General features: G+C 40.7%; 1 protein-coding gene and 1 non-coding gene across 8 annotated transcripts; both read right to left on the bottom strand.

Annotated features, from left to right (window-relative positions):
• Positions 1-2,307: 2,307 nt before the first annotated feature.
• On the bottom strand, positions 2,308-25,682 carry MKKS (McKusick-Kaufman syndrome). Of its 7 annotated transcripts, XM_027560306.1 has the most exons (8): positions 25,557-25,634; positions 22,920-22,981; positions 19,184-19,299; positions 13,918-14,148; positions 9,136-10,546; positions 5,959-6,134; positions 4,947-5,057; positions 2,308-2,811 (listed from the first exon to the last, which is right to left on the bottom strand). In XM_027560306.1, the coding sequence occupies exons 5-8, from the start codon at positions 10,118-10,120 to the stop codon at positions 2,371-2,373; spliced, it is 1,713 nt and encodes a 570-aa protein (XP_027416107.1). In that variant the 5' UTR covers positions 10,121-10,546; positions 13,918-14,148; positions 19,184-19,299; positions 22,920-22,981; positions 25,557-25,634; the 3' UTR covers positions 2,308-2,370. The 7 variants fall into 7 exon arrangements, with proteins under 7 accessions (XP_027416107.1, XP_027416103.1, XP_027416106.1 ...); XM_027560302.1 differs by lacking the exon at positions 22,920-22,981 and having other exon boundaries at positions 25,557-25,644; XM_027560305.1 differs by lacking the exon at positions 22,920-22,981 and having other exon boundaries at positions 19,199-19,299; positions 25,557-25,644.
• LOC113903769 lies at positions 20,985-21,092 on the bottom strand. The gene has a single exon (XR_003514306.1). It is a non-coding gene; the product is annotated as a U6 spliceosomal RNA (small nuclear RNA).
• Positions 25,683-25,994: the final 312 nt, after the last annotated feature.

Below are 25,994 nucleotides of genomic sequence, written 5' to 3'. Positions count from 1 at the left end.
TACCTTTGTGTTCGGAGTGATAGTGAAATGCAAAGCCATGGCATCAAGAATTTTTTTTCCACTTGTGTGATCAAATTTTTAGTATGTAATTATAAATAAGCTTTACTCTTGCCTTTATTAGGGGTCGACTGCTTCCTAACAAATTACACCCAAAACTTAAAGCAAAGTTTATTATCTCATAGATATATGAGGAATCAATCCAGGAGTGGCTTTTTTAGATGCTCTGCTTCAGGGCGTCTCATGAGGCTGCAAGGATAAACGTTAAACTCATCCTGAGGCCCACTAGGGAGAAACTGCTTCCAAATCCACTTCTGTGGTTACTGGCAGGATTTAGTTCCTTGTGGGCTGTTGGCTGGAGCCTCCCGTAGTCCCTTGTCCTGTGGGCCTCTACTTAGGGAAGCTCCCAACCTGGCCAATGGCTCACTCCATCAGAGTGATATTGAAAAAGAGGCCTATCTTTTGATCACACAGTATCGGAAACAATAGCCATCACTTCTGTGGTATTCAACTCATTAAAATCTAGTCATTTGGTTCCACTTACACTCAAAGGGTGTACGCCAGAGGTGAGATCAGTGGGAGCCATCTGGGAGGCTGCCCATCACGTGCAAGATACATCCACCTCCTTCCCAGATCCCCCAGATACTCATCACATTACAACATGAGCTAAAAGTCTAGAACCTCATTACTGAAGTCAAGTCAGGGTGGGTGAGGCTCCCGGGGTGTGATTCTTAGCTCCAGGAGCACAGGTCCTCTCCATCTGTAGACCCACAAAAACGAGTTATGTCTTGACATACAGTGATGGATCAGGCATAGGATAACCATCCTAAGACACTCCTGTTCACCAAGGGAGAACAGGGAAATGCAAAGGAATTTACACGCAGCCCACACTCAGACGGAGGGATTAGACCGGGGTCTACAAACCAGGAGGCGTCTCGAGGCTGCCCACCACTCTACCTGACTGACCCTAAAAATAAAGGACATGAAATTTTAGAGAAATATTTTATGAAGCTTGCAGTGTAGCTGATTTTTGGATATATATTGTATTGCTGTGAGTTTGTATTACAATTATTTTCTTTGACTTAGGATAAAAATTCTTTCAGATTTGTAAGAATTTTGGAGGAAATTGCTAAACCATTCTATCTCCCTCTATCATGACTATAGATATGACCACTGACTCTTAGGTTGTTTAATTTTTCCAAACTTTTCAAGATGTTTTCCTAAAATTTAATGTAACATGTTATAGCTCCATACTGACTATTCTAGCTATATTCTGTATTTCTTCTTCAATTTATCAATATATTTTGCTTTTCAAGTTATATTCCTTGATATGACATGTCTTTGAGTATGAGAATTGTTGTAGTTTCTTTTTGGCACTATTGACTGAAATAGAGAAATAGTTTTTCCACTTCTTTATGCTGTTTAAAATGAAAAAGTATGAAAGTGAAAGTTGCTCAGTCATGTATGACTCTTTGTGACCCCATGGACTATACAGTCCATGGAATTCTCCAAGCCAGAATACTGGAGGGGGTAGCCTTTCCCTTCTCTGGGGGATCTTCCCAACCCAGGGATCGAATCCAGGTTTCCCACATTGCAAGCAGATTCCTTATCAGCTGAGCCACAAGGGAAGCCCGAAAATACTGGGGTGGGTAGTTTATCTCTTCTCCAGGGGATCTACCCAACCCAGGAATCAAACCAGGGTCTCTTGCATTGCAGGCAGATTCTTTACCAACTGAGCTGTCAGGGAAGTTACTATATAAAGTCTATTTTTTTCTTGATTACACATTTCCTCAGAATAACAGAAATGAAGAACAATAATACAAACTAGCAGTTGCAGGTAGAGCAGCTTCTACATCAATTACCCAATTACTGAATGATACAGTCTCAGATAAAGAACCTGGAAATTTTACTGAATGTGCAGTTTGAACACTTCTTTTGAATGAACAGTCTGTATCAGATGCTTTGTGATACTTCGGAATCTAGCTTTATACTTTAAAAATATGTAATTACTACTAAGTAAAAAATATCTATAAAAGTATATCCAAGCAAGAACATAGACTAGGATGTTTTAAAATTTCTGTATGCTCTTAGAATGACGTCAAAATAACGAGAACAGAAACTTATAACAATCTACAGCGGTACCTATGAACTCACTGACATAATTACCATATTTTCAACAATGCTTCATATTTTTATTATTCTATAGTATTTCTATTCAAGAATCAATTCTTTTTTCCTTAAATAAGTAAATCTATGATTTTATGAATCATCAATCTCAATATGGAGAACAGGCCTTTCAGAGAGAACATATAAACTCAATGCTTTTCTTTATTGACACGTCACTAGTTTTTCTTTTTGTAAGATAACATTACATCAGTTTGTATCTTCAATGACACATGAAAGATCCAAAATCAAACTGGCAGTCTCCACAGCCACCTGCAGGCCACTAAGCTTCGCGGTAAAGCAGTCCAAGGTCAGGGTGTCGGCCGAGCCTGTGGCTTCACGGGAAAGGCAGGTTTGCGGTGGGAAGGGATGACGAGCACTTCTTAGGAAGGACCAGCTGAGTTCTTCCTGGCTGCTGTAGAGTCCACAGCCACATCTGGAAGGCAAATCTGGCCAGTTCACAGCAGAAGGCAAATTGGCCTGAACCGACCAGAAGTGTCCGTATTTGCTATCGGTAAGAATTTCACCTCCGTCGTGCTCTAGAGAGCCAGCGAGAGATTCAAGTGCGCTGCAGAATGCTTCAGTGATCAGCTGGAGTTCTGTCTGAGAGCATCTCTCATCTCGAAGAACACTTTCTGGCTCATTACGGGTCTAGAGAGTAACAAAACCATTGAAGACATAGAACAGAGCAATTAGGATGACAAAAATGTTTCTGAAAAATACTTGATCAAACACTTAGTCATACAGTACTTGGCTGTTGGCACAAGGCTAATGGGCAGGGATGGGCCAGCTGGCCAGGCTAATCCATTAACCTGGTTGTTACAGTAAAAGCATCCACTGCTACTGCTAAGTCACTTCCATTGTGTCCGACTCTGTGAGATCCCATAGATGGCAGCCCACCAGGCTCCCCCATCCCTGGGATTCTCCAGGCAAGAACACTGGAGTGGGCTGCCATTTTCCTTCTCCACTACCAGTCATTTTATCAGAATGAATGACTCAGAATTAACCCCACCATCAATTTGTTCTGAAGGATTGCCAGTAGCGGTAGTGCCTTTGTACAACACGAAGGACAAGGCATAATAAGTGAATCACAGGCTTCCATACACCCAGAAGGAAGCTCGTGAAGACTAATGAAGTCACAAACGAAGTACTTATTTATACTCAGTAAACATTTGAGATTTGTTTAAAATGCAAATACATGTGTTATAACTAAGACAAAAACCATCTAGGGACATGTATCATTTTCACCTTAATGTTTAAAAAATAAGTATTCTTCACTTTAATTAATGACAAGGTTATATAATTTTGAATTGCTTTTCTTCCACCGTTCTAAAAAGTTTATTCTAGAAATTTCATGAGAGAAAAAGTAACACATTAACAAACTCATCACTGAATGATCGTTAAAAATCTGTATCTTAATTACTCAAAAACAATGACCATTTTTTCCTTTTGCCCAGGAGACTGGAACCAGATATCATGTCTACTGCACATTCCCTCCCCACATTTTCAGTGCTATATTGTTTCCTCAAAAATCCTATTCACTGTCCTTCTCCAAAAGACTTTTTCCAGTCTACTCAGTTCCATTTGCAGACTATATTATTGTCTCTTCAGCATCAATAGATTGGCAATGGTTTTGTTTTTCATAATGTACATTCTGATAACTTTTCATGAAGAAGCTTTATATTCATACAGATTTTAAGTTATTTGGGGAAGCAAGTTATTTGGGCATGTCTGTGGAAAACATTCACACACTCACCAATCCCAGGCATCCCAGAGACTCTGCACTCCTGACTGATCAAAGAACCAACTGCAAGCACTTGGAAAACACATACCTTTTTGTAGCTACTTTCAAAGAAAGTAGGTCAGTGTTAATGAAATAATAAGAAATATGATGTGTGACATTTATCTACTATTAGGATATGGAGTCTCATAGATTAATAAAAACAATTCTATTTAATAGAATTAACATGTATCATAAATGAATACCATTTAAAATTATAACAGAATCTAATAATTAGATGCTTTAATAAATGAAACTTTTTCTGGAATATTCAGAAGGTACTGAAGTTTTTTTGTAGAATCTCAACACTTTCATCATGAATATCAATTATTACTGTATCTTAGCAGTAGAGATCTCTAGGACGACAACTCCCATCAACAGAATACTCATTCAGTACAAATGAACTTACTTAGAAAACAGAAACAGACTCACTGATTTTGAGAACGAGCTTACAGTTGCTGGTGGTAGTGGTGGGAAGGGATAGTTAGGGAGCTTGAGATGGACATATACACACTGCTATGTTTTAAATGGATAACCAACCAACAAGGACCTGCTGTGTAGCACACTGAACTCTGATAAATGTTATGTGGCAGCCTGGACGGGAAGGGGGTTTGGTGGGGAGAATAGATACGTGAATATGTATGGCTGAGTCCCTTTGCTGTTCCCCTGAAATTACGTCAACGTTGTTTGTTAATTGGCTATACCCCAATACAAAATTAAAAAGTTAAAAAGAAAAGAAACTAGAAAAAACCCCAGAATGCTCATTTCAACAGGCAGTATATTTAGACAGTCCTCAAAGAATGTGATCATCTGCTAAAAGGCTGGATTAATAATCATTGTGATAAAGATATGAGCTTATATTTTCAAGTATTATTTTCCTCAAGTGTTTTTAAATACAATATTGATTTCAAGACTACTGAGAAATTAAGCATTAAAGGCTCTTATTATCTCATAAAATGCATGTTGCTGAGAATTCAGATAATTTAGGAGGGACTATCTAACCTACCTTGTGTCTGATATATGCCACCAGATGAGTTTCAGTACAGCCACCTCCCAACAAAGCATACGGGTCCTTGATTGTTAACTGCAAAGCATGCAGTGCTGTTTGACACGTGAGCTAAAAAAGAAACAATCACCAGAATCTGACGTTGACATCATAAACACAAGGAAATAGAGCCATGTTTTCAAGGCAACTTAGACAGTGGACACAAGGAGCCTGATTTTAATTGCAAAAGAACAAAACTAGTGTCACCATGGTTGTCATGTGATGAATACATTTTGGAATAATAAAAATTAGAAACGAAAGACTACTTTAGCCAGATGTTTGTTTTCATGGACTGGATTAATATTCTCCTTCATATACATTTAGCTCTTCAAATTGAGATTCACAAACACAACTGGATCAGCAGAGTGCTAATATTTCTAACAAAAATACCTGCATCTAAATAAATTAGCTGTATAAATGCTATATAGAATTTATTTCAAGCTGCTATGGAAATGATCCAATCCAGCAGCAATAAAAACACACAGACCTTGAATATTTACCAGGCTAGAGCCTTGAGTATCCATTCTGCCAGTCTGTGACAGTACCATTGGGCATCACTTTCACTGTATAAAAACTGCATGTGTTATTGCTGTTTGTGAACATCTCTGTTAAGAAGTGGATGATGGGTATAACTGGGGAACCTATTTCTAAGTGAGTTATTCATACACATTAGCATCAAGTACACAATTCAAATTAATTTCTTAAGAAAATTTCCCATCAAGGACTTTTATATTGCTTGTAGATTACTAGAAATAATAAGAGGCAACATATGCCAAGTTTCTGTATCACAGGAAAATAAATCAGCTTACTTATAACTGTAATTCTCACATTTTGGTTGTTTTTGCTTTCTACACCACCTAGGAAAGTTGTGAAAAAAGCACAGCTGACTGATGTGAAAAAAATTATAGTACCTATCTGATTCTTTAATCCCTGCCCCAGTCCCTAGATAAGGAATTCAACATTTATTACCTACCTTCAGCTCATCCCAGGCTGTGTCATTTCTGTTGCAGAGAAGCAGGCTACAGATAGTTGTTTTGTTAGGAATAAGATGAAAAAAATGTTTGCAGCCAAACTTTGCAATGCACAAATCTTTTACACTTCCATAACTACTGGGGGAGATTGAGCCCAAGGAACCAATAGGCCATGTTCCTATTTTTTAAAAAAGTTTAGAAAACACAAAATAGATGAATAAACATGGAGCTTACAATCATTTAAAATTACAATATCCATTCCTAGCAAATATAAAAGTCCCAAAAGCACAGCATTTAAAATATGAAATATAGGATAAAGAAATAATAAGATGCATCTTCTTAAACTATAAATAGTATTCTATTATTCAAATGATGTGCAAATAAAGCAACGGTTCTTTTGATTTATAGACTTCTTTGAACATTTGTTAGAAGCAATTCTGCACTCTCCAGAAAAAGGCATGCACAATTTTGCATACCTTTTCAGGAAGTCCAGGAACCTTGGAAGCCCATTCAGGGATCAGAGACCCCAAATTAACAACCACACTAATCTGAAATAAGATGAAATTAGGAGACAGGATATTTTTAAAAGGTGTTATTATTTTTACCTTAAAACTCACAAACTAAGCTATGCAGAGGGCTGTATCACTGAATTCCTTTGGGGCTCCATTTAGTGAACATACAGGATTTTTTTTCTTTGCCAAACAATTGTTTGTATGTAAACAACTACCTAAAGCATGTCAAAATAAAGTATGTGAACTTATTATTTCATTTTGTTATTCTTTATATTTTGCCCTCCCTCCTGCATAGGTAAAATAATAAAATTTTACAAAACACAAATTAATAAAAAAATGAATGAAGGAGAAGTTAGGATGACTTGAAGGTTTCTAAAATCTCTAAATGTAATTAAGTTATATAAGAAATGGCAACAAACTTTTAAGAAGTAACAATGGTTTAAAGTCTTAAGATTAAAACTATAATTCAGCAATGCACCTCCTTGGGCCAGTTTCCTCTCAAACGAATGGAATTAAAACAATAATGTCTAAATATTCTTGCAGCTCATGAACAATTTCACTTCTTTGAATATCCTTTCTTCTTTACTTCTGAAGTCTCAAAGAACAAGGAATACTTGAGGGATCTAAAATTTAAGAAAAAGAAACAAACCCTACATCTTGTACAACTTCAATGGTGGAACCAACAGAAAATTTGTAAGGCAAGGCTCAGCTTTCCTGCTGCCCAGCCTCTGATGTGGAGCAAATCACTGAACTCTTCTTGGTGGGCTTCCCCATAGGACAGTAAAGTGGGGGTGATCATGTCCATTTCACAAATCAAACCAAAAGTTAAAAATGTTTTGTAAGCCATGACAAGCCTCATACCCACCAGTCTACCAAGCACAATAACCCCATTACTCATCCTAAATTATCCAAAAAGAGGAATTAGGTTTGAAGCAGGAGGGAGAGGTAATTTCAACCTAGATAAAATGGATTAGGCCCAAACATACTTCATCTATTGTTTAATGGAGCCACAGGGGCCTGATAAAGAGTTTTTCTCCCCGCTTTCTCTTTTGTCTCAAAAAAGTTTCTGTCCCCAAGATCCAGGACTATAATTCTGGCTTTATGTAAAAGTGTTGGTTGCTCAGTTGTGTCCAAGTCTTTGCAACCCCATGGACTATAGCCTGTCAGGCTCCTCTGTCCATGGAATTCTCCAGGCAAGAATACTGGAGTTGGTAGCCATTCCCGACTCCAAGGAACCTTTCCTACCCTGGGATCAAACCCGAAATTATGTGGGGGAACAGAGCACAGCATGTCTATAAAAGAAGTTCACACTCTCCCCAATCCCAGGCACCCACTGGTAGTGCTGCAGTCTCTCGATGACACTGCTAAGCAACCAACCAATCAGCAGCAAATACTTGGAGAACGCTTAACTTTTTGTATCCATTTGCAAGTGAAATAGGTCAGCTCATGTTGTACAACACTCTAGTTATCAGTGGGATAAAAATCAGTTGTGGGCTGGTGTGGAAACCAAATGCCCACTTACACTATTTCTATGGAAAAATTCTTCAGTTTAAAAACTGACATCATAGTATTTAATACTCAATATTCGTAACTTGAAATCACCTGCTCATGAAAAGCCAGTAAATACTTAGGGATGTGGGTCTGACCCACAACATCACTAATGAGTTCCAAAGAGTGATTGCCATTATTTCTTAACAATTTCCACTCTGATGATCGTCTGACAATAGTCCAGATATACTAGGGATTCGATACTGGCACTCACACTTCTTCTCTGATGACTTATAAAAATAGTCAACTTTAACAGTTTTACCAAAATTTATTAAACTCTTAAGTCCAACCACTTATAAATTGAAATTTATCCAAATGAAATGATTCTGATAGGTTATCAATGCAGTTAAGAGATAAAGACAAGTGGCTCAAATCAGGAACTCTCTAACTTGTCATTTCTCTTGGTCTCTATTAGGTGACTACCAACCTGTTTCCAATTTGCCAGGTTTGTAAAATACAGTGAAATTCTTGCCTGTTATAATTTTATATGTTAATAAATGTATTATTGTTAATTCAACAAACATTTTAGAACCCCTACTATGGACCAAGCTTGTTTTAAACACTAAAAGTAAAAGGCAACCCCAGCTCTCAAGGAGCCTAGCCGGAAATATCTGGGATATTTAATCATGTGCTAGCTTTAAACAAACATACACCCTAATAATACACACACATACCCTAATTAGAAACCACTATTTAGGCAGAAGTACAGTCGATTGTTGGAGTTAGATAACACAAAGTGACTTAAGAGCTTTGTAAAACTCAAGTAGAAGAAATCTGTTTAGATTATGAGACTTTATATGACTGTAAGAATGTTAGCTTTCTCGATAATCTGTTGAATGTTTGGGGGTTAATAGCTGTAAATTATGGCAGACTCTGCAGTACATTTGGGGCTGGAAAATACCTACAGAATAGTCATCATCACTCAATTTTTAGTAAGTGAACAATACAGGATCTTTTTCAGAAACAACCTTTGCTGCCAGAAATGATACACACACACACTGTGAGGTTGGCAGCTTTTCAAATTGTTCAATATGTTAACACAACACACCAAGAATATCTTTGTCCAAGGGAAGTGTGATTTATTAACTATAAAGGGCAAAAACTGAGAGTGCTTTTTACCTGTCACTTTACTCAGGGGTTCCATCAGAGACACGCCAATTCTGTCTACAGCAATAACATGATGAGTTCTGAGAAACTGTTTCAAAGATGGGTGTATAACTTTTTGACACAAGACAAGATCTACATGGTCACTAACTAGTTGTTTTCCTAGGTTAAACAACTGGTCCAGAGCTGCATTTTCAAGAGAAACTCCGTAACTGACCAACAGTGTTCCTTCTCCAGTATCAGAAAGGTCTCCGGATAAAGACACACAAAAGAGGGCCACCTTGAAGGAATCTGATTTTTTGATAGGTAGTATCTTCATCAATTGAACTTCTGATACTTCAATAAGTATTCCAGGTAACACAGCAGAATCTATAACCCTTTGCCCTTTTAAAGGAACAATTATACTCTTTCCTAAAATGATGTGCTCTTGGGCGTTCTCTGGAATTGTAAGCAGAAAGGCTCTCAGAATCAGAGTACTGATATGGTCAACTTCCTTTGCGATGAGCATGCAGGCAGGTTTACTTGTTAATATGCTGCGTACCAAACTCAGGAGGATCTGGGTGCTACTAAAGTCGACTGGGATTCGGCAAGCACAGCCCTCAGATTTCAAGTAACTGGTGCAGAGGCTCAAAAGATGCTTATTTAACTTAATAACCGTGGTGGGTGCCAAGCCTAGTCTCTGAACATTTTCGACAAGGTTGCAGCAAAGAATGGCTGTGAATAAGCCGCCATCGCTGAAGCAGGCCACGTGATTCCGCACGGCGGCCGTCAGGACCTTTAACACGGGGTGGCTGACGGGCAGGCCGGCGAGGAGGGCAGCCGACTGGGACGTGGTGACCACGGAGCCGCCCCGGCCGTTGTGCAGCTGCTTCAGCCTGCCCGCTGGGCCGTAGCACGACATGACGAGGCCCTTCAAGGCCGCCAGGCTGGCCCTGGCACGCTCGCCCGTCAGGGGGTCACTTCTGCAGATAGAGGGCTTTTTAGCTTCTAAACGAGACATGTTACTGCAAGGTAATTTGTGAAGAAAGTTTTTATTTTGTTAACCAGAGTTTTCTATTCATTGTATTGTCGTGGGTTTTAACATTTAACAAGATTATCTTTTAGGAATCAAGAGTTAGGATTTACAGCATTGTGGCTCTAAAATTAAATATTGAGCTCCATGCTTATGAAGCGAATCGGCACATAAGGATCGATATAATGACATTTTAGTAATTCCAAATATTTATTTTACTTCATTATTCAAATTCTTTTGTTTGCCTTCAGGCTGAGACTTTACAGACTGTTTTGCAGCCCTCTGTATAAAATACGTTCCAAGATGGACACCTATGAAGGAAACCACAGCTACAAGAAGCCAGTTCTTTCTGATCCAACTGCTATTTTTCATCTCTTCTTTCTAGCTCAAGCTCTGACTCAGAGCTGCTTCTTTCTACAAGAAATAAAAATAAAAAACATTTTAGAGAAGTAACCCCAAAACATTTTATAATTGAAGCTTAGTAATTAATTTTAATGCTCTGCTCCTTCTTTAGAAAAAGGAACCACCCACAGGTACAAATCTCCAGAAAATGAGAAACTTAAGACTAAAAACATCCATTTCTTTATTCTTCAATGAATCTCTACAAGGAAAAGTACTGGTATTTTAATAATTCTGGAATGCACAACAAAGTCAGGAAGCTTATAGTACACAGTTTTTTAATATGATATGGTTCTAGAAAATGGTGTGTGTATATATGTGTATATATATATAGTAAAACTCATAGAATCTGGTCTCGAGGTCTCAAATGTTTTTATTCTCTTGCATCAAGATCTAGTGATATTTTTTTCTCTAACTTTGGTTTGCTTGGAGACCTTAGGTCTGAATATAAGTGCATTTGTATCAAATCCTATTTGTAAATAATTATGAAAATGAGATAACCGTCAGGATTCCTAATATAGACACGATCTAATGTACACTATCTAGTCTACATCTAGCTGGACAAATGTGTACAACACATTTACCAAAGAAAAAACCATGTTTAAAATATCTGGCTAAAGTCAGAGCAATCCTATGTAGTTTTACCCTATCAGTTAATGATACTCAGTGTTGATATCTTACAACTAATCCACTCCCAAACTACAGCTATGACAATAAATACAAAAGCCGGGGAATGTGCTGGATGACAAGGAGAAAGACAGGACTGGATTGGCAATCTGGCCTCAAAGAGGGTAAATAATGTACAATGCTGCCGTTTACCAGGTGTGCCCGCACTTGTACTAGTTTCCTTAATGAGGCTGGAAGAAGGGAGCCGGAGGCGTAAACTTCTGATACTATAATAATGTGTGGAGATCTGTTGAGGTTTGGTGCTTTGAAGGTAAAGGTTCAACCAATTAGCGGTTGTTTTCATGAATATACTAACCCTGCTAACCACGTGGACTGTGTTTAGCATAAATAAAACTAACTGAACTACTCAGACTACAGTCCTGCCCAGAGTAGACTATGGCACAGTACTATACAGACCAGGAAGGTGATCTGAAGACATGCAAAGATGTGAAGAGAACAAAGGAATGTTATGCAAAGTGTTATTTTGGTTATCACACCTCCCAATTTAGTTACAGGGCTGTAACCATGGCAACTGGGCCCAAATAAAGTGAAAGCAAGGATGGCCAGCTTTCTCACTGCAATGATAAAGCTATAGTTGTGTCTTTTTACAGCACAAGGAAACAAAGTTTCTGTTCATCTCATATGAGAAAGAGCCAAATAACTTAAATATTATTTCAAAGCTTATTTTAGATTCAGCAAAATCTGTGAAATACATTTAAATGCAAGCTTAGTGAAGTGACTTCCATATGTAAATTTGCATATTACAACACCCACACAAACCACAGAAACCACAAATCTTAACAGACTGTGACCAATAAAGTGATTTACCTGGTTACTTTTCAATACATAATAGTGACATGCGACTTTTCAAAAGGGGCTAAATTGGCCCCTCTCACGTCTTGTGGTAATTGGACCAGTAACCACATCTTTTGGCTAGTATCTTTATGAGAAAGGAACAAAGTGTTGGTGACCGCCAAATCATTTTCAGGATGTCAAAACTGCTGACTCATGGTCCTATGTCTTTCTCTAGACAACATAACGTTCAACTGAGAAAATGGGGGACATAAAACACAGGGCTGGCTTATAGAATAGGTTTGGAAGTGCCAATTCAGTTCTTTCTTTCTTCCTAACAATGTGACCTATTATTCCTAAAGTTAACATCACATGAATGGCCCTGACTATTCCTGGATGCACTGGCCTGGCAGATGGTCTTTTTGCAGTGATGCATAACAATTAAATATTAATAATACTAAAACTTCCATGACTGTATTCTCAATTCAGAGCTATAAAATATGATCTAAAGAAATATAAACAGGTAAAATTTTTTCCTAAAAGGAAGCAGGGTTCTTTGGAGAAATGGCTGAGGCAAGAAAGAAATGAGACAAGCTAGGGACTTTTCCTGTCAAAAAGTAATAGTTATTAAAAAATGACACAGGAAACAACTGACAAAGGATTAATCTACAAAATATACAGCAGCCCATGCAGCTCAACGCCAGAAAAACAAACAACCCAATCAAAAGGTGGGCAGAAGACCTAAACAGACATTTCTCCAAAGAGGACATAAAGATGGCCGACAAACAATGAAAAGATGAGCAACACTGCTCATCGCTAGAGAAATGCAAATCAAAGCTGTAAAGGGTGTCACCTCACACTGGTCAGAATGGCCATCACGAAAAAGTCTACAAACAACAAATACTGGAGAGGATGTGGAGCAAAGGGAACCCTCCTGCACTGTTGGTGGGAATGTAAATTGATAGAGCAACTATGGAGACCAGTATGGAGATGTCTTAAAAAACTAGGAATAGAACTACCATGTGACCCAACAACCCCACTACTGAGAAAATTGTAACTGGAAGAGATATGTGTACCCCATGTCCGTTGCAGCACTTTTTACAACAGCTAGGACGTGGAAGCAACTTAGATGTCCACTGACAGATGAATGGATAAAGAACTTATAGTACATATATACAATGGAATATTACTCAGCTATAAAACATTAACACATTTGAGTTAGTCTTAATGAGGTGGATGAACCTAGAGCCTGTTGAACTGAGTGAAGTTAGCTGGAAAGAGAAAGACAAATATTGTACATTAACGCATGTGTAGGGAATCTAGAAAGATGGTATTAATGAACCTATTTGCAGCACAGCAATGGAGAGGGACACATAGAGAACAGACACTGGACACAGCGGGGGAAGAAGAGGGTGCAACAAACTGAGAGAAGAACATGGAGACATATACATCACCATATATAAAACAGATAGCCAGGGGGAATTTGGAGGGAATCTAAGATGGGACAATTTAAGCATTAAAAAGAATATTGATGATAATGACTGTGATAATTCAAATTTATGCCAACTTCTGAATTCATCAAGAGCAAAAACTCTCATTGCTACTAGAGCATTAACTTGTTATTATAAAAACTGATGAAGGGAAACAAGGGCTTCCCTGGTGGCTCAGTGGTAAAGAATCAGCCTGCAATGCAGGAGATGCAGGTTTGATCTTTGTGTTGGGAAGATCCCCTGGAGAAGGAAATGGCAACCCACTCCAGTATTCTTGCATGGAAAATTCCACGGTCAGAGGAGCCTAGTGGGCAACAGCCCATGGGGGGTTGCAAAGAGTTAGACATGACTTAGCTGCTAAACAACAACAAAGGAAAACAAAGCCTATATTTTGCTTTTCCTATATAAATGCATTTTGAGGGGGTAAATCAAACTCACCTGAAACTTGCAAGCCTGCTACTTCCCTGGGAGGTGGTTCTTCTTAGGACTTGTAAGTGCCAGACTGTCTGGTTCAGAGAGGTTGTCCTTACTAGGAATTTGGAAAACAGGGCTGCTTTTGATCCTGTGCCACCCCAAATGTATGAACCCAATCAGAGGTACCATAACAACCAGAACTTTGTAGTCTTTCCAGAACTTCTGAAAGCCCATAGTACTTCAGCATCAGTGTACCTAAGAAAAGGTTGACAGTTAAAAACAAAATTAAAAAAAAAAAAATCCCTCTAAAATTACACCTCTAAAGCACAAGCAAAATACTGCCCTCTAATAAAAGCTACCTGTTAAAAAGTTTCTAAGTACAATACATTGCAATGTTATTTAACAAAAAGAGGTAAGTTGCAGACTTACAGGGATAGCAGGAGATCAGGCTTGAAAACATACAGGACAACACTAAAAGTTTAGTCAGCAATTATGAAGGAGCAACATCACCTACTGGGAAAGCTGCTGGAAACTTTGGGAACACTCATGCATCAATGTTATTGTCTTTATATAATTAATTTCTCTGACCCACAACAAGTTAAATCTACTTAGTCACAATTTTAACAGATGAACCAAATGGCAATCCTTAAATATGCAGTGAGAATTCAGATTCTGCATTCTGATAGGGTGTGAGTGATGATCTTTCCACTGAAATGTTGTCAAGCATTGGTCCCAATTGTAGCAGAAGACTTTTGGCTTGAACTCTGTGAATGCCATCTCCACATTTCTGTGCTGAGCCTCTGCATTTAGAGTGTTTACCCTTATCACTAACTATATCCTGTAAGGGTTATTTCTCCTTTACTGACTATGCCAAAGCCTTTGACTGTGTAGATCACAACAAACTGTGGAAAATTCTTAAAGAGATGGGAATACCAGACCACCTGACCTGCCTCTTGAGAAACCTATATGCAGGTCAGGAAGCAACAGTTAAGAACTGGACATGGAACAGCTGACTGGCTCCAAATCGGGAAAGGAGTACCTCAAGGCTGTTTATTGTTACCCTGCTTATTTAATTTACATGCAGAGTACATCATGAGAAACGCTGGGCTGGATGAAGCACAAGCTGGAATCAAAATTGCCAGGAGAAATATGAATAATCTCAGATATGCAGATGATACCACCCTTATGGCAGTTAGTGAAGAAGAACTAAAGAGCCTCTTGATGAAAGTAAAAGAGGAGAGTGAAAAAGTTGGCTTAAAACTCAATATTCAGAAAACAAAGATCATAGTATCTGGTCCCATCACTTCATGGCAAATAGATGGGGAAACAGTGGAAACAGTGGTTGACTTTTTTTGGGGGGCTCCAACATCTCTGTAGATGGTGACTGCAGCCATAAAATTAAAAGACGCTTACTCCTTAGAAAAGTTATGACCGAACTAGACAGCATATTAAAAAGCAGAGACATTACTTTGCCAAAAAAGGTCCGTTTAGTCAAAGCTATGGTTTTTCCAGTAGTCATGTATGGACGTGAGAGCTGGACTATAAAGAAAGCTGAGTGCTGAAGAATTGATGCTTTTGAACTGTGGTGTTGGAGAAGACTCTTGAGAGTCCCTTGGACTGCAAGGAGATCAAACCAGTCAATCGTAAAGGAAATCAGTCCTGAATATTCATTGGAAGGACTGATGTTGAAGCTGAAACTCCAATACTTCGGCCACCTGATGCGAAGAACTGACTCACTGGAAAAGACCCTGGGAAAGATTGAAAGCAGGAGAAGGGGACGACAGAGGATGAGATGGTTGGATGGCATCACCAACTCACTGGACATGAGTCTGAGTAAACTCTGGGAGTTGGTGATGGACAGGGAGGCCTGGCGTGCTGCAGTCCATGGGGTCACAAAGAGTCAGACACGGCTGAGTGACTGAACTGAACTGCTAAGGGTTATTGTCAACAAAGTTTACTTGAAGAAACTAGGGCTAGGAACTTGTCTGCAGTTTCAAAGCTCCATAGTATTAAGAACAGTTTTTTTGCTCTGTCTGTTCTGGAAAGCATGAAATGTGGCCCAGGAGGTCTGTTTCTGATGATCTCTTGGGTTTGGGGTTGTAAGTCTAGATGACCTCTAAAGACTTCTTACACTTTTTTACTCAAGGGAGCTCACTAGGCTTTAGTGATGAGCTTATACACTCATAATGCTCTGAATGGACCCGCTCTCCAAGCTCCCTTCTGGGCAATGAAGGACAATAAGGACTGTTAAGAATTAGGTTCAGTGGCATATATGTGAGTTCCATTATGAAATCACTTATGGTAATTTTGTGTGAATGTGTTTAGAAAAATGTCTGAACATAATTTTTATTTATACCTTCCCTTTTAAGGCAAGATTAAAATATAGGACTAATGAGCTACATATCTGAACTGTGTTCTGTATGTACATATTAAAAATAAACAATGCTTAGAGTTATGCCTATGTACATATATTATTCCCAGCATTAGAAACGATTTCTCCTCGAAGTACAAATTCACATTTCATAAGGACTTTTTTGCTAACTTAAACAAATTGCTAGAGAAATCATGGCCTGCTTTGTAACTTCAAGTATTTTTAGCCCTCTCTCTTCCCTCAAGGGCTTTGGCATTCTATATGCTTTTTTGCAACCTTTAGGACCATACCTTTTATTGACAAACTCATGTTCTAATCTTTGGAGAAAGTCAATCACAAATAACTGTATCATGATTACATTTCTTTGTGGAGCCCACTGTGCAAAAGCCTTTGGGGCATTTGAGATTTGAGGAACAATAAAACCTCTGAGGGAGGCCCTGGGTGATCAGGAATAATGAGGGAAGAGCTTGAAGACTTACTTCTGAGATGGAAGGAGGGACTTGAAGCTGTGCCAAAGTCAATGGTCTGTGTTGACAGGTGGCATTTTTGTCCACAAAATACCTTCAATTAAAGGATCAGGATATACTGTCCTTTCACATCCAGTCTCAATACTTAAGGTGACTTTAAGCATCTCCAACTCTGTCCCTTTTGACATGAGCTTGTCAAGTCACAGCACTTTTCATAGACAGCACCTCTGCCCCTGTTTACTTCTCATGATCACTAACATATCATCATATTTGTCACTTTTTCGTGAGTTATGAACTTTTAGGAAAACAGCTTATAGAAAAGACTCATTAGGAACGGGGGTAGTAGTGGTTTAGTTGCTAAGTCATGTCTGACTCTTGCGACCCCATGAGCTGTAGCCCACTAGGCTCTCCTTCTCCATGTTTGGAATGAAAGAATAAAATAATAAAGCTGAGATGAATAACTCAATAACCAAACTTCAGAATAAATCCAGGTCCAAGCTGTAACAGCAATGTCTGGACTGTGGTACTATTCCCTCCATGCACAACAGATCACAGTATGGAATGTCATGTGCTAGGAGCCCTCGGATTAGGATCAACGTGGCTCCCTGTACTCAACGTCTCTTTGGGTCTTCCCTGGGTTAAGACAAGGGAGGTACTCCATTCTGTTTATAGTGTGTTTAACAGGTGAGTATCCTTTTCCACTAGAATAAGATGCATTAAGGATCAGTGCATCTTTTTCTAGATTTAGGTTTAGTTCAGCCTTGCAATTAGTATCTATTTTGGCTGAAAACTCATTATTTGCCAAATGATCACTGAGGCCCAGCAACAGCACTTCCTGATATAATAATTTTAATATTTGCTCAACACCTACATGCAGCCATTTCCTCATATTCTCTGCGTCTCATATATTGATTTGGCTAATGGAGGTGAAAAAGCAGGTAACTGACTTCCAGTGATTATTCTGTCGTCCTTTGTGAGGCTTGGAAGATGATAAAGATCAGAATGACAGGGCATTTTACTTTACAAAGTACTTTTAGAGTCTTCACATTTAAATCCACATAAACACGCTGAGTATCACACCATCTCCAGCAAGTAAGATAGACTCACAATGGCACAGCAATCTTCACCTACTTTGTTTCTTTTACTTAGCGTCTTTCCAGCATTTTATATATACTGTCGCTTGTATAAATCACATACCAGGGCAGACACGTTAGACTTTACTAAATAAGGCTCCTTGCTAGTTGTAAGAAAAAGACAACAAAGTAGTTAGTGAAGCAATGTGTTCCTTATTTTTCTCGTATCTTCTTGTGGGGCTTTTGCTATGCTAAGTCACTTCAGTCGTGTCCAACTCTGTGCGACCCCATAGACGGCAGCCCACCAGGCTCCACCGTCCCTGGGATTCTCCAGGCAAGAACACTGGAGTGGGTTGCCATTTCCTTCTCCAATGCATGAAAGTGAAAAGTGAAAGTGAAGTCGCTCAGTCGTGTCCGACTCTTAGCGACCCCATTGATTGCAGCCTAACAGGCTCCTCCGTCCATGGGATTTTCCAAGCAAGAATACTGCAGTGGGGTGCCATTGCCTTCTCCGTGTGGGGCTTTTAAATACAATCAAATATACTAGGGGTATACAATTTGATTTAATCCATTTTTTTCTTCTAAAGTCTTTTTGTGGAATATTTTCAAAATGAAACTTAGTATCACTGCCCTTTTCTAAAAACTATAACACAGGCTTACTTTTTAAAGTTAGAAAATACAGTAATAAGAAAGCTAAAAAAATCTGTAATCTTTTTGGTTTTAACAAAAATATGACTGCAATATACACTCTCTCTTTGTAATCTCTTCTCCCTCCAATAATATAATCTTCATTATGATTTTTAGTAGTTATATAGCTTTTATGGCGATATCCTAATTTAACAGATCACTGATTGATAGGAATCTGAGATTTTTTTCAGTTTTATTGCTAAACATGCTGAGTACTCTTGTAAATCCTCCAGAGTCCATGCTATAGCCTCTCTATGCTGCTTCTCAGGATAATCAAAGTCTTACTAGAATTCCTAACAATTAACTCATTTTTCAAATGAATTTAACAAGAAGGTTTTTAAAACTTTGACTTTTATAAAGGTTCACAGTGCTGAACAGCAGGGAGACAGGGAGTTCCAACTTGGGGATGGAAAACAAAGCTGGATACAGCTTTTCTTGAGATGGCCCTTCCCTCAAAACATTTGGCAAAGAGTTATTCCAAGTGGTGTGGAACTATTTTATGGACAGAAGAGATTCCTAAGTCTGAAGCAAGATTTTCTCAAGAATATGCTCCAAATGATCACATTTGCCAGGCAAAAACAGGCTGGCTTCTAAAATGAGTTAGTGCTTCTTCATTCACAGAGCGTTTCAAGTTTGCTTGGACTAAAGCAGTGACACAGACCACAGCAAGAAGACGTCTTCCCTCTCCTTACCCTCCTCCAGTCTACCTGCCACTGCCGGTATCTTTCCTGGGTCCTCTCTAAACACACTCCTAAGAAAAGCAAATGAAAGCAGAAGGTGTGGGGCTCTTTTGCAAAGATGGAGGAAACTAAGAAAAAGGAAAAGAGATTAGTAAATTTTACATTAGTAAACAGAAAGTAGATATTTACAGTTTTATCCATTGAAATGCCTCTGTTAAGTATAGAAAATGTTTATACACCATTGACACAGATGCTTTCTTATATCCTTCTTTCCAAAACAAATACTTTGTATTATTCAAAAAGTTTCCTATTTTTTCTATTTGTTTCCATAGCAATTTTATGAGACCAGTTTATATATGAGGAAACACTAAATGATTCTAAAATTATTGTCAGTTAATATGGCACACGTCTTGGAGTTTGGAGTCCTAAAGTCTAGGCTGGTATTCTTAATGGCAATTTTCAAAAGTTGAGTATTAGTATCTCAGCTTTGGCAAGAGTCAATCAGAATTGCCAGTGCATAATGATGTGTGCCAAGAACATTCTGGGCACTGCTGAATAGCTGTGCGGGTCGCTGAGGTCAGGTTCCCCAGTGTATTACACCTGGCATGTCTTTATTCTCACAGCGGGATACATTAGAGGTTAACAGGTCTTGTGCCACTTGGTCCAAAATGAGAGGGCAAACAAGCCCATATCCTCTAAACACACACCCATGATCTAGTAATGGATGAGTGGAGCTAATTTTAGCCGCTATTTTTTTTTTTTTTTTTTAGCTCAGTTCTTAGTGCTGAATAAATAGTGAGAAATTAATGAGCAGAATGGAGAAAAACTGGTTACATCTCTGCCCCACTAAAATATCATAATCTTTTTGACTGCATAGAACTGATCAGTAACGTGAAGGGCAAAAAGAGCACTTAATTCTAAACAACCTGGCCCTGGCTATCAGATTACTCTTGTATGCACACAGTTAAAACCCTATCCATTAGGCCTACAATAACCCGGATGCAGGCAATGCGGGGAAGGCTCTCATTCTGCCTATTGGGCTTGCGGGGCGCCATCTGCTGGCCTCTTGAACACAGTGTAAGGCAGATTCTTACGTCTTCATTTGGCTCCGTTTAAATTTGAAAAAAAAAAAAAGTTTAAAACATTTTTAAAAATTATTGAATGTAATTTAAACATGAAGAGAACACTAAATGGAAAGTTGAACAGTTAATTAACCCAGCTCTTGTGGCTGTGATATTTCATTAAATTTATTGGAATTGTATAATGCCTTTTCTTCTGGCGTGACAAATGTTGATTTTAAGTATCTGTGAATTCCTCATTCCTGAAATCTAATTACTGACCCTGAAAGTAGTTCTTTTTATCCTCAATTTTAATACAACAGTTCACATTTTGGCAATTTTGTGTACACGTTAGAATGGACTGCATGGTGTCTTCAGGCCTATTGAACTGACTGGTATGCCAAACAGAACAATAATTTCTTTTTCTTTTCCCCCTTTTCTAACTACATCACCTAAAATAACAGCTTTGCTGAACTTTGTCTTGTCAAAACACAGACAACAAAAAAATTACTGTCAATCCTTGATTAACTGAGTGGACCATGTGTCTTAGTGGCTTAGTCCTGTCCCGACTATTTGTGACCCCACGGATAGTAGCCTGCCAGGGTCTTCTGTCCATGGAATTCTCCAGGCAAGAACAGTGGAGTGGGTTGCCATTCCCTTCTCCAGGGGATATTCCCCACCTGACCCAGGGATCAAACCCGAGTCTCCCTCACCGCAGGCAGATTCTTTACTGTCTGAGCCACCAGGCTTACAAAAAAATAATGGAACGCTTCATGAATTTGCCTATCATCCTTGCACAGGGGCCATGCTAATCTTCTCTGTATCGTTCCAATTTTAGTATATGTACTGCCGAACCTGAGCTCTAAGTTTCCTTTCTGCAAAATCTTTCCCCTACCTTGACCAGTAGGCAGTAACTGGTCAGAATCAGCTGACCAGCACAGCCTGGTCTGGAGCGGGTCAGGACCAGGCGCAGAGCATGGTAAAAGCATAAGCATTTTACGATCTCTGATATCCTCTACTCCATTACTGTGAATTCAGTGTCTTTATAAATAAGTAGTATACTGGAAGCATCACAAGTTTTATATGGGAGCTTTTAACTGTCCACAACCTAAAATTTGAACAGCAAGTGAATAAGTAGCAACTAACAAGGAAAAGACGATCAGCTTTCTGGCAGGCTGTGGCTTATCAGAAAAGTGTGGAAAGTCGTTATAAAACTTCGGGTTGTCTGAGAATCTTTCCAGTCCCTTTCACCATCTTTACACCTGCCATTTGACATGGAAGCTGGTGGGGAGTTACTGAAGACAGTGGAGTGGGCTCTTAGTGCTGCAGCAATGCCTTTATGTTCCCCTGGTCAGATCTGAATCTCAAAAGGGCTGGTTTCTGTCCTCACCATTTCTGAGATTTCTATTTTACTCTCTAACTTGGTTTCTTCAGATAACCTACTGGCCAGAGGACACTGTGGCTACTGGGTCTGAGCCCCTCTGCTTCCCGCTCCCATGTGGTAAAACTTCCGTCTCAGCTCCCATTTTCACGTCCTTCCTCACTGTCTCGGAGGAGGACCAGACACTTCTGGTCAGTCAGTCCCACCTGCCACTGTGTCTTCAGGGTCCCAACTCCATCACCCCTCCCCCCCCCAACTTCTACTTTCTATCTCCCACTTGGAACTGGTCTTCCTCCTTGGCAAAACTGTTTTTCTCCACTGAAAAGGACCAAAAGCAAATTCCCTAAAGCCACTACCCTTTACTGGCCCTTCCTTCTAGGTACTAGACACTGATTCCTTTCAAATAACACATTTCTAGAGCCAATTCCCAGGAGAAGGCAATGGCACCCCACTCCAATACTCTTGCCTGGAAAATCTCATGGACAGGGGAGCCTGGTAGGCTGCAGTCCATGGGGTCGCTAAGAGTCAGACATGACTGAGCGACTTCACTTTCACTTTTCACTTTCATGCATTGGAGAAGGAAATGGCAACCCACTCCAATGTTCTTGCCTGGAGAATTCCAGGGACGGTGGAGCCTGGTGGCTGCCGTTTATGGGTCGCACAGAGTCGGACACGACTGAAGCGACTTAGCAGCAGCAAAGCTAATTCCCACTTCCATCTTCACACCCAAGTAATTTGCTTTTGTTCCACTCTCCATGGAAACCGCTTTGACTATAAAGATCACGAATCTCTCCCTATAATCTCTCTACAGCACTTTTGATGAATTCTTGAAACTCTTTAAGTACCTGAGACTAGTCTGATCCTTCTCGGTCTCCTTTAATGGTTCCTTGGTCTCCATCCACCTGTTCACCCTTCTCAAAGCTCTGTCCTTGGCTGTCTTCTCCCTCTGTTCATTTCCTGGGTGTCCTCATTCACAACCAAAGCTTTTACTTTAGCTTTGTGACTCCCATGCCTTCATTTCCAGCTTAGTCCCACATGTCCCATGCTGCTGTTCCCCACAAGTGTCTAAACTCATCTCATATAAAAATGAATCCTCTTTCCTTCCCAAATTGCTGTTTCTCCTCTACTTCCTGCCTTTTTTTTTTTAAATAAAGAAATTATCTACCTCACTGTTCAATTAGAAAATCTAAATACGGTGGATTCTGCTGTTTCTTAAACTCCCCATCAAGTCAGTCACCCAATTCTCCATTTGACCTGACATTTCTTTTGCACAATTTCTCCCTACCGCCATAGTCCAGACCCTCATTACCTCACTTGCTTCTAGTCCAATGGTTCTCAGTGTGGTTCCTTCGCCACTGGCAGTAGCATCACCTGGGAATTTATCAGAAATGTAAACTCTTGGGCTGCCCCGGAGCGACTGAATCAGAACTCTATACTGGGATTCAGTAATCTGTGTTTCAACAAATTCTTTAGGTAATTCTGAAGCTTAAATCTGAAAACCACTATTCCACTCTCTACCCTCTTAACACTGCTATCTTGGTGAAAACAACAACAGATACAGTTGTGTTGCTCAGAAGCCTTCAATGACATTTTTGACTAGAAGTGAAACCTACACTTCTTTGTACAGCACAAAAGATGGGATCTAGTTCCTGCCTACCAGTTTCCACAAGGTAAAGCACAATACATCGTCTTAGTAAGAATGCACTGTTGTGTAGTGATCAAGTGGACAAGCTGTGGAATCCTATTGCCTGGGCTTTGCATCTCTGCCTTATTACAGTACAGCTGGCTGTGACCCTGGATGATTCCTTAACCTCACAATGTACATCATCCATAAAATGAGAGTAACACTGACAGCCATATCACAAGGTTGTTGTGCAGTTATCACACACCTGGCACTCACGCTGGACTCTGTTACTAGATTTCAGGATGTTATAGAAAAGGTTGCTGCTAAGTCGCTTCAGTCATGTCCGACTCTGCGCGACCCCATAGACAGTAGCCCACCAGGCTCCCCCGTCCCTGGGATTCTCCAGGCAAGAACACTGGAGTGGGTTGCCATTTCCTTCTCCAATGCATCAAAGTGAAAAGTGAAAGTGAAGTCGCTCAGTCGTTCCCGACTCTTAGCGACCCCATGGACTGCAGCCTACCAGGCTCCTCCGCCCATGGGATTTTCCAGGCAAGAGTACTGGAGTGGGGTGCCACTGCCTTCTCCCATAGAAAAGGTTAACAGGCTCCAAAAGTGAGGGCCAGGAAAGTTCATCATGAAGGAAAGAAGGAAACTCAAGGACAAAGCAAAACAGCAAAGACAGGGTGATAAATTCATATTTGTTTCTCTGACAACAATTAATGAAGTTAATGGTGCTAAGTGATTAAATATGAGGGTTCCATATGAGGGTTCCATCATCCATAATGATGCTTTGAGTAATGATGGAAATCAAATTCTAACCTCCCCCACTAAGTATGATCTTAAGCAAAAGACTTATTTCTTGCCTCAATTTCATAGTCCATAACATGGTGCTATATAATGAGAATTCCTATGTATTTACCTAGGACTTCCCTTGTGGCTCAGACGGTAAAGCATCCGCCTTCAATGAAGACCAGGGTTTGATCCCTGGGTCAGGAAGATCCTCTGGAGAAGGAAATGGCACCCCACTCCAGTACTCTTGCCTGGAAAATCCCATGGATGGAGGAGCGTGGTAGGCTACAGTCCATGGGGTCGCAAAGATTTGTACACGACTGAGCGACTTCACTTGGTCTTGGTCTTACCTACGTAAATATTTATTGTTTATCCAATATCTGATATGTGAACATTCAATACAGGGCAGCAATTATTCTTATTGTATGTACAATATCTTCAATACAAATCAGATATAAAAACAGGCACTTCTGGAGACTCCTGTCTGATCCAAGCTCTGGGGAGTGTGCAGACAGATGTCAGTCCCAGGACTGACTGTGGGAAGAGTTGAAGTTATGCTGTCTTTCGGGAACAGTGGGTATCCAATAACTGATCACTGCAGGGATATAGTCTTGATTCTTCCCTCCAACTTAGGACAACTCTCAGAGTTACTGTGAGACTTGGTAGATACTCTCCTTGGGACCATACTGCAGCTCAACTTTTTCTACCCACCATTCTACCTCTTTTCTTCCTTGGTAAGATCCAAAAAGTACTAATAAATGTCCTGGTCATAAATCTCCTTAGGTCTGCTTCCCAGGGAACCCCATCTAGGACAATCTGGAAACATCTTGTTCATTTATCAATGTACTTGTTGACTGTTGCCCCTCCCATTATTAAATATAAGGTCAATGTGATCAGGGCCATGCTCGTGTTGGCCACTTCTGTATCTGCTAACTAGGCAGTGTGACAAATATGAATATAAACTGCCGGTGTTAATGAATGCATCAATGAAACTGCGGGTAGAGCGAGCCTCTGAAACACCAACAGGATGTGAGCCTGCTCTGGAATGGGAGGAAGAAGCATATGACCTCAGGAGGCCTCCATCTCAACAGGGTTTCCATGCCCAGAATGTCCAAAGCGCCAAGTCCTGCTTCTGCCGTCCGAGCTAGTACTGCCACACGCTGCGGAGTGCTCCCGTCAGAGGGCGGCTCTCCAGGCAGACACAGGTCTCAGGGCCAGGGCATTCGGCGCCTTCCCTCGGGCGCCTTTTCCGTCTACGTTTCGGTGCGGCCGCGCGGATCCGAGGGAGGAGAGTGCACACCCGGCGCTGTGCGCACACCTTCGGAGCACCCCCGCTCCTCCGCGTTCCTCCCGGCAGCAAGCGCCCAGCGCCGAGGCTGCAGGTTAAACGCAGTCTCTAAGGAGCCGGCCCCCCAGCCCCGCCCCCGGTCTCCTTCAGTGACCTTTCCGAGCGAGGACGAGGCACCGAGGAGCCCCGGCCCCCCTGCAGCCGGGCAGAGAGTCGGCTCCCCGCGGCGGCCCTGGCCTTCTCACCTGCCTGCCGGCCGCCGCCCGCAGACCCCAAGGCCGCACCTCGCGCCGCCGCAGCTCCCGGAGTTAGGCCCGCTCTGGGAACCGAGCATGCGCAGCCCCGTGCTCGCGCAGGCCCGCGGCTCCTCCGGGCGTTGGTGACGCTTTCGGCCGGGGACGCGGTGGTGGCGACCGGAAGACCGGGGGCGGGGCTCGTCTGGTGTCTCTCTAGGCACACTGTCGGAAGTGGAAACGTTAAATGACGGGTCACACGGCCTTGCTGAGGCACTGTGTCTCCCTTTTTGCCCGCGCTTAAGAGGCGCTCATGGAATGGAAACGTGACCAACCGCTCTCGGCGGGTCCCGGGCCTTCCGGCCTTGACCAAGGGCGACGCGCCGGATCCCGCGGCCGCTCACCAGCCCTGGTTTTCCGGAGCGACCGCCCAGAAGACCCGGAGAGAGG

Source organism: Bos indicus x Bos taurus, chromosome 13 (genome assembly GCF_003369695.1).
Source record: "Bos indicus x Bos taurus breed Angus x Brahman F1 hybrid chromosome 13, Bos_hybrid_MaternalHap_v2.0, whole genome shotgun sequence".
Taxonomy (NCBI): Eukaryota; Metazoa; Chordata; class Mammalia; order Artiodactyla; family Bovidae; genus Bos; species Bos indicus x Bos taurus.
The sequence above is the reverse complement of the archived record's forward strand: the minus strand, read 5'-3'. Positions and strand labels throughout refer to the sequence as shown.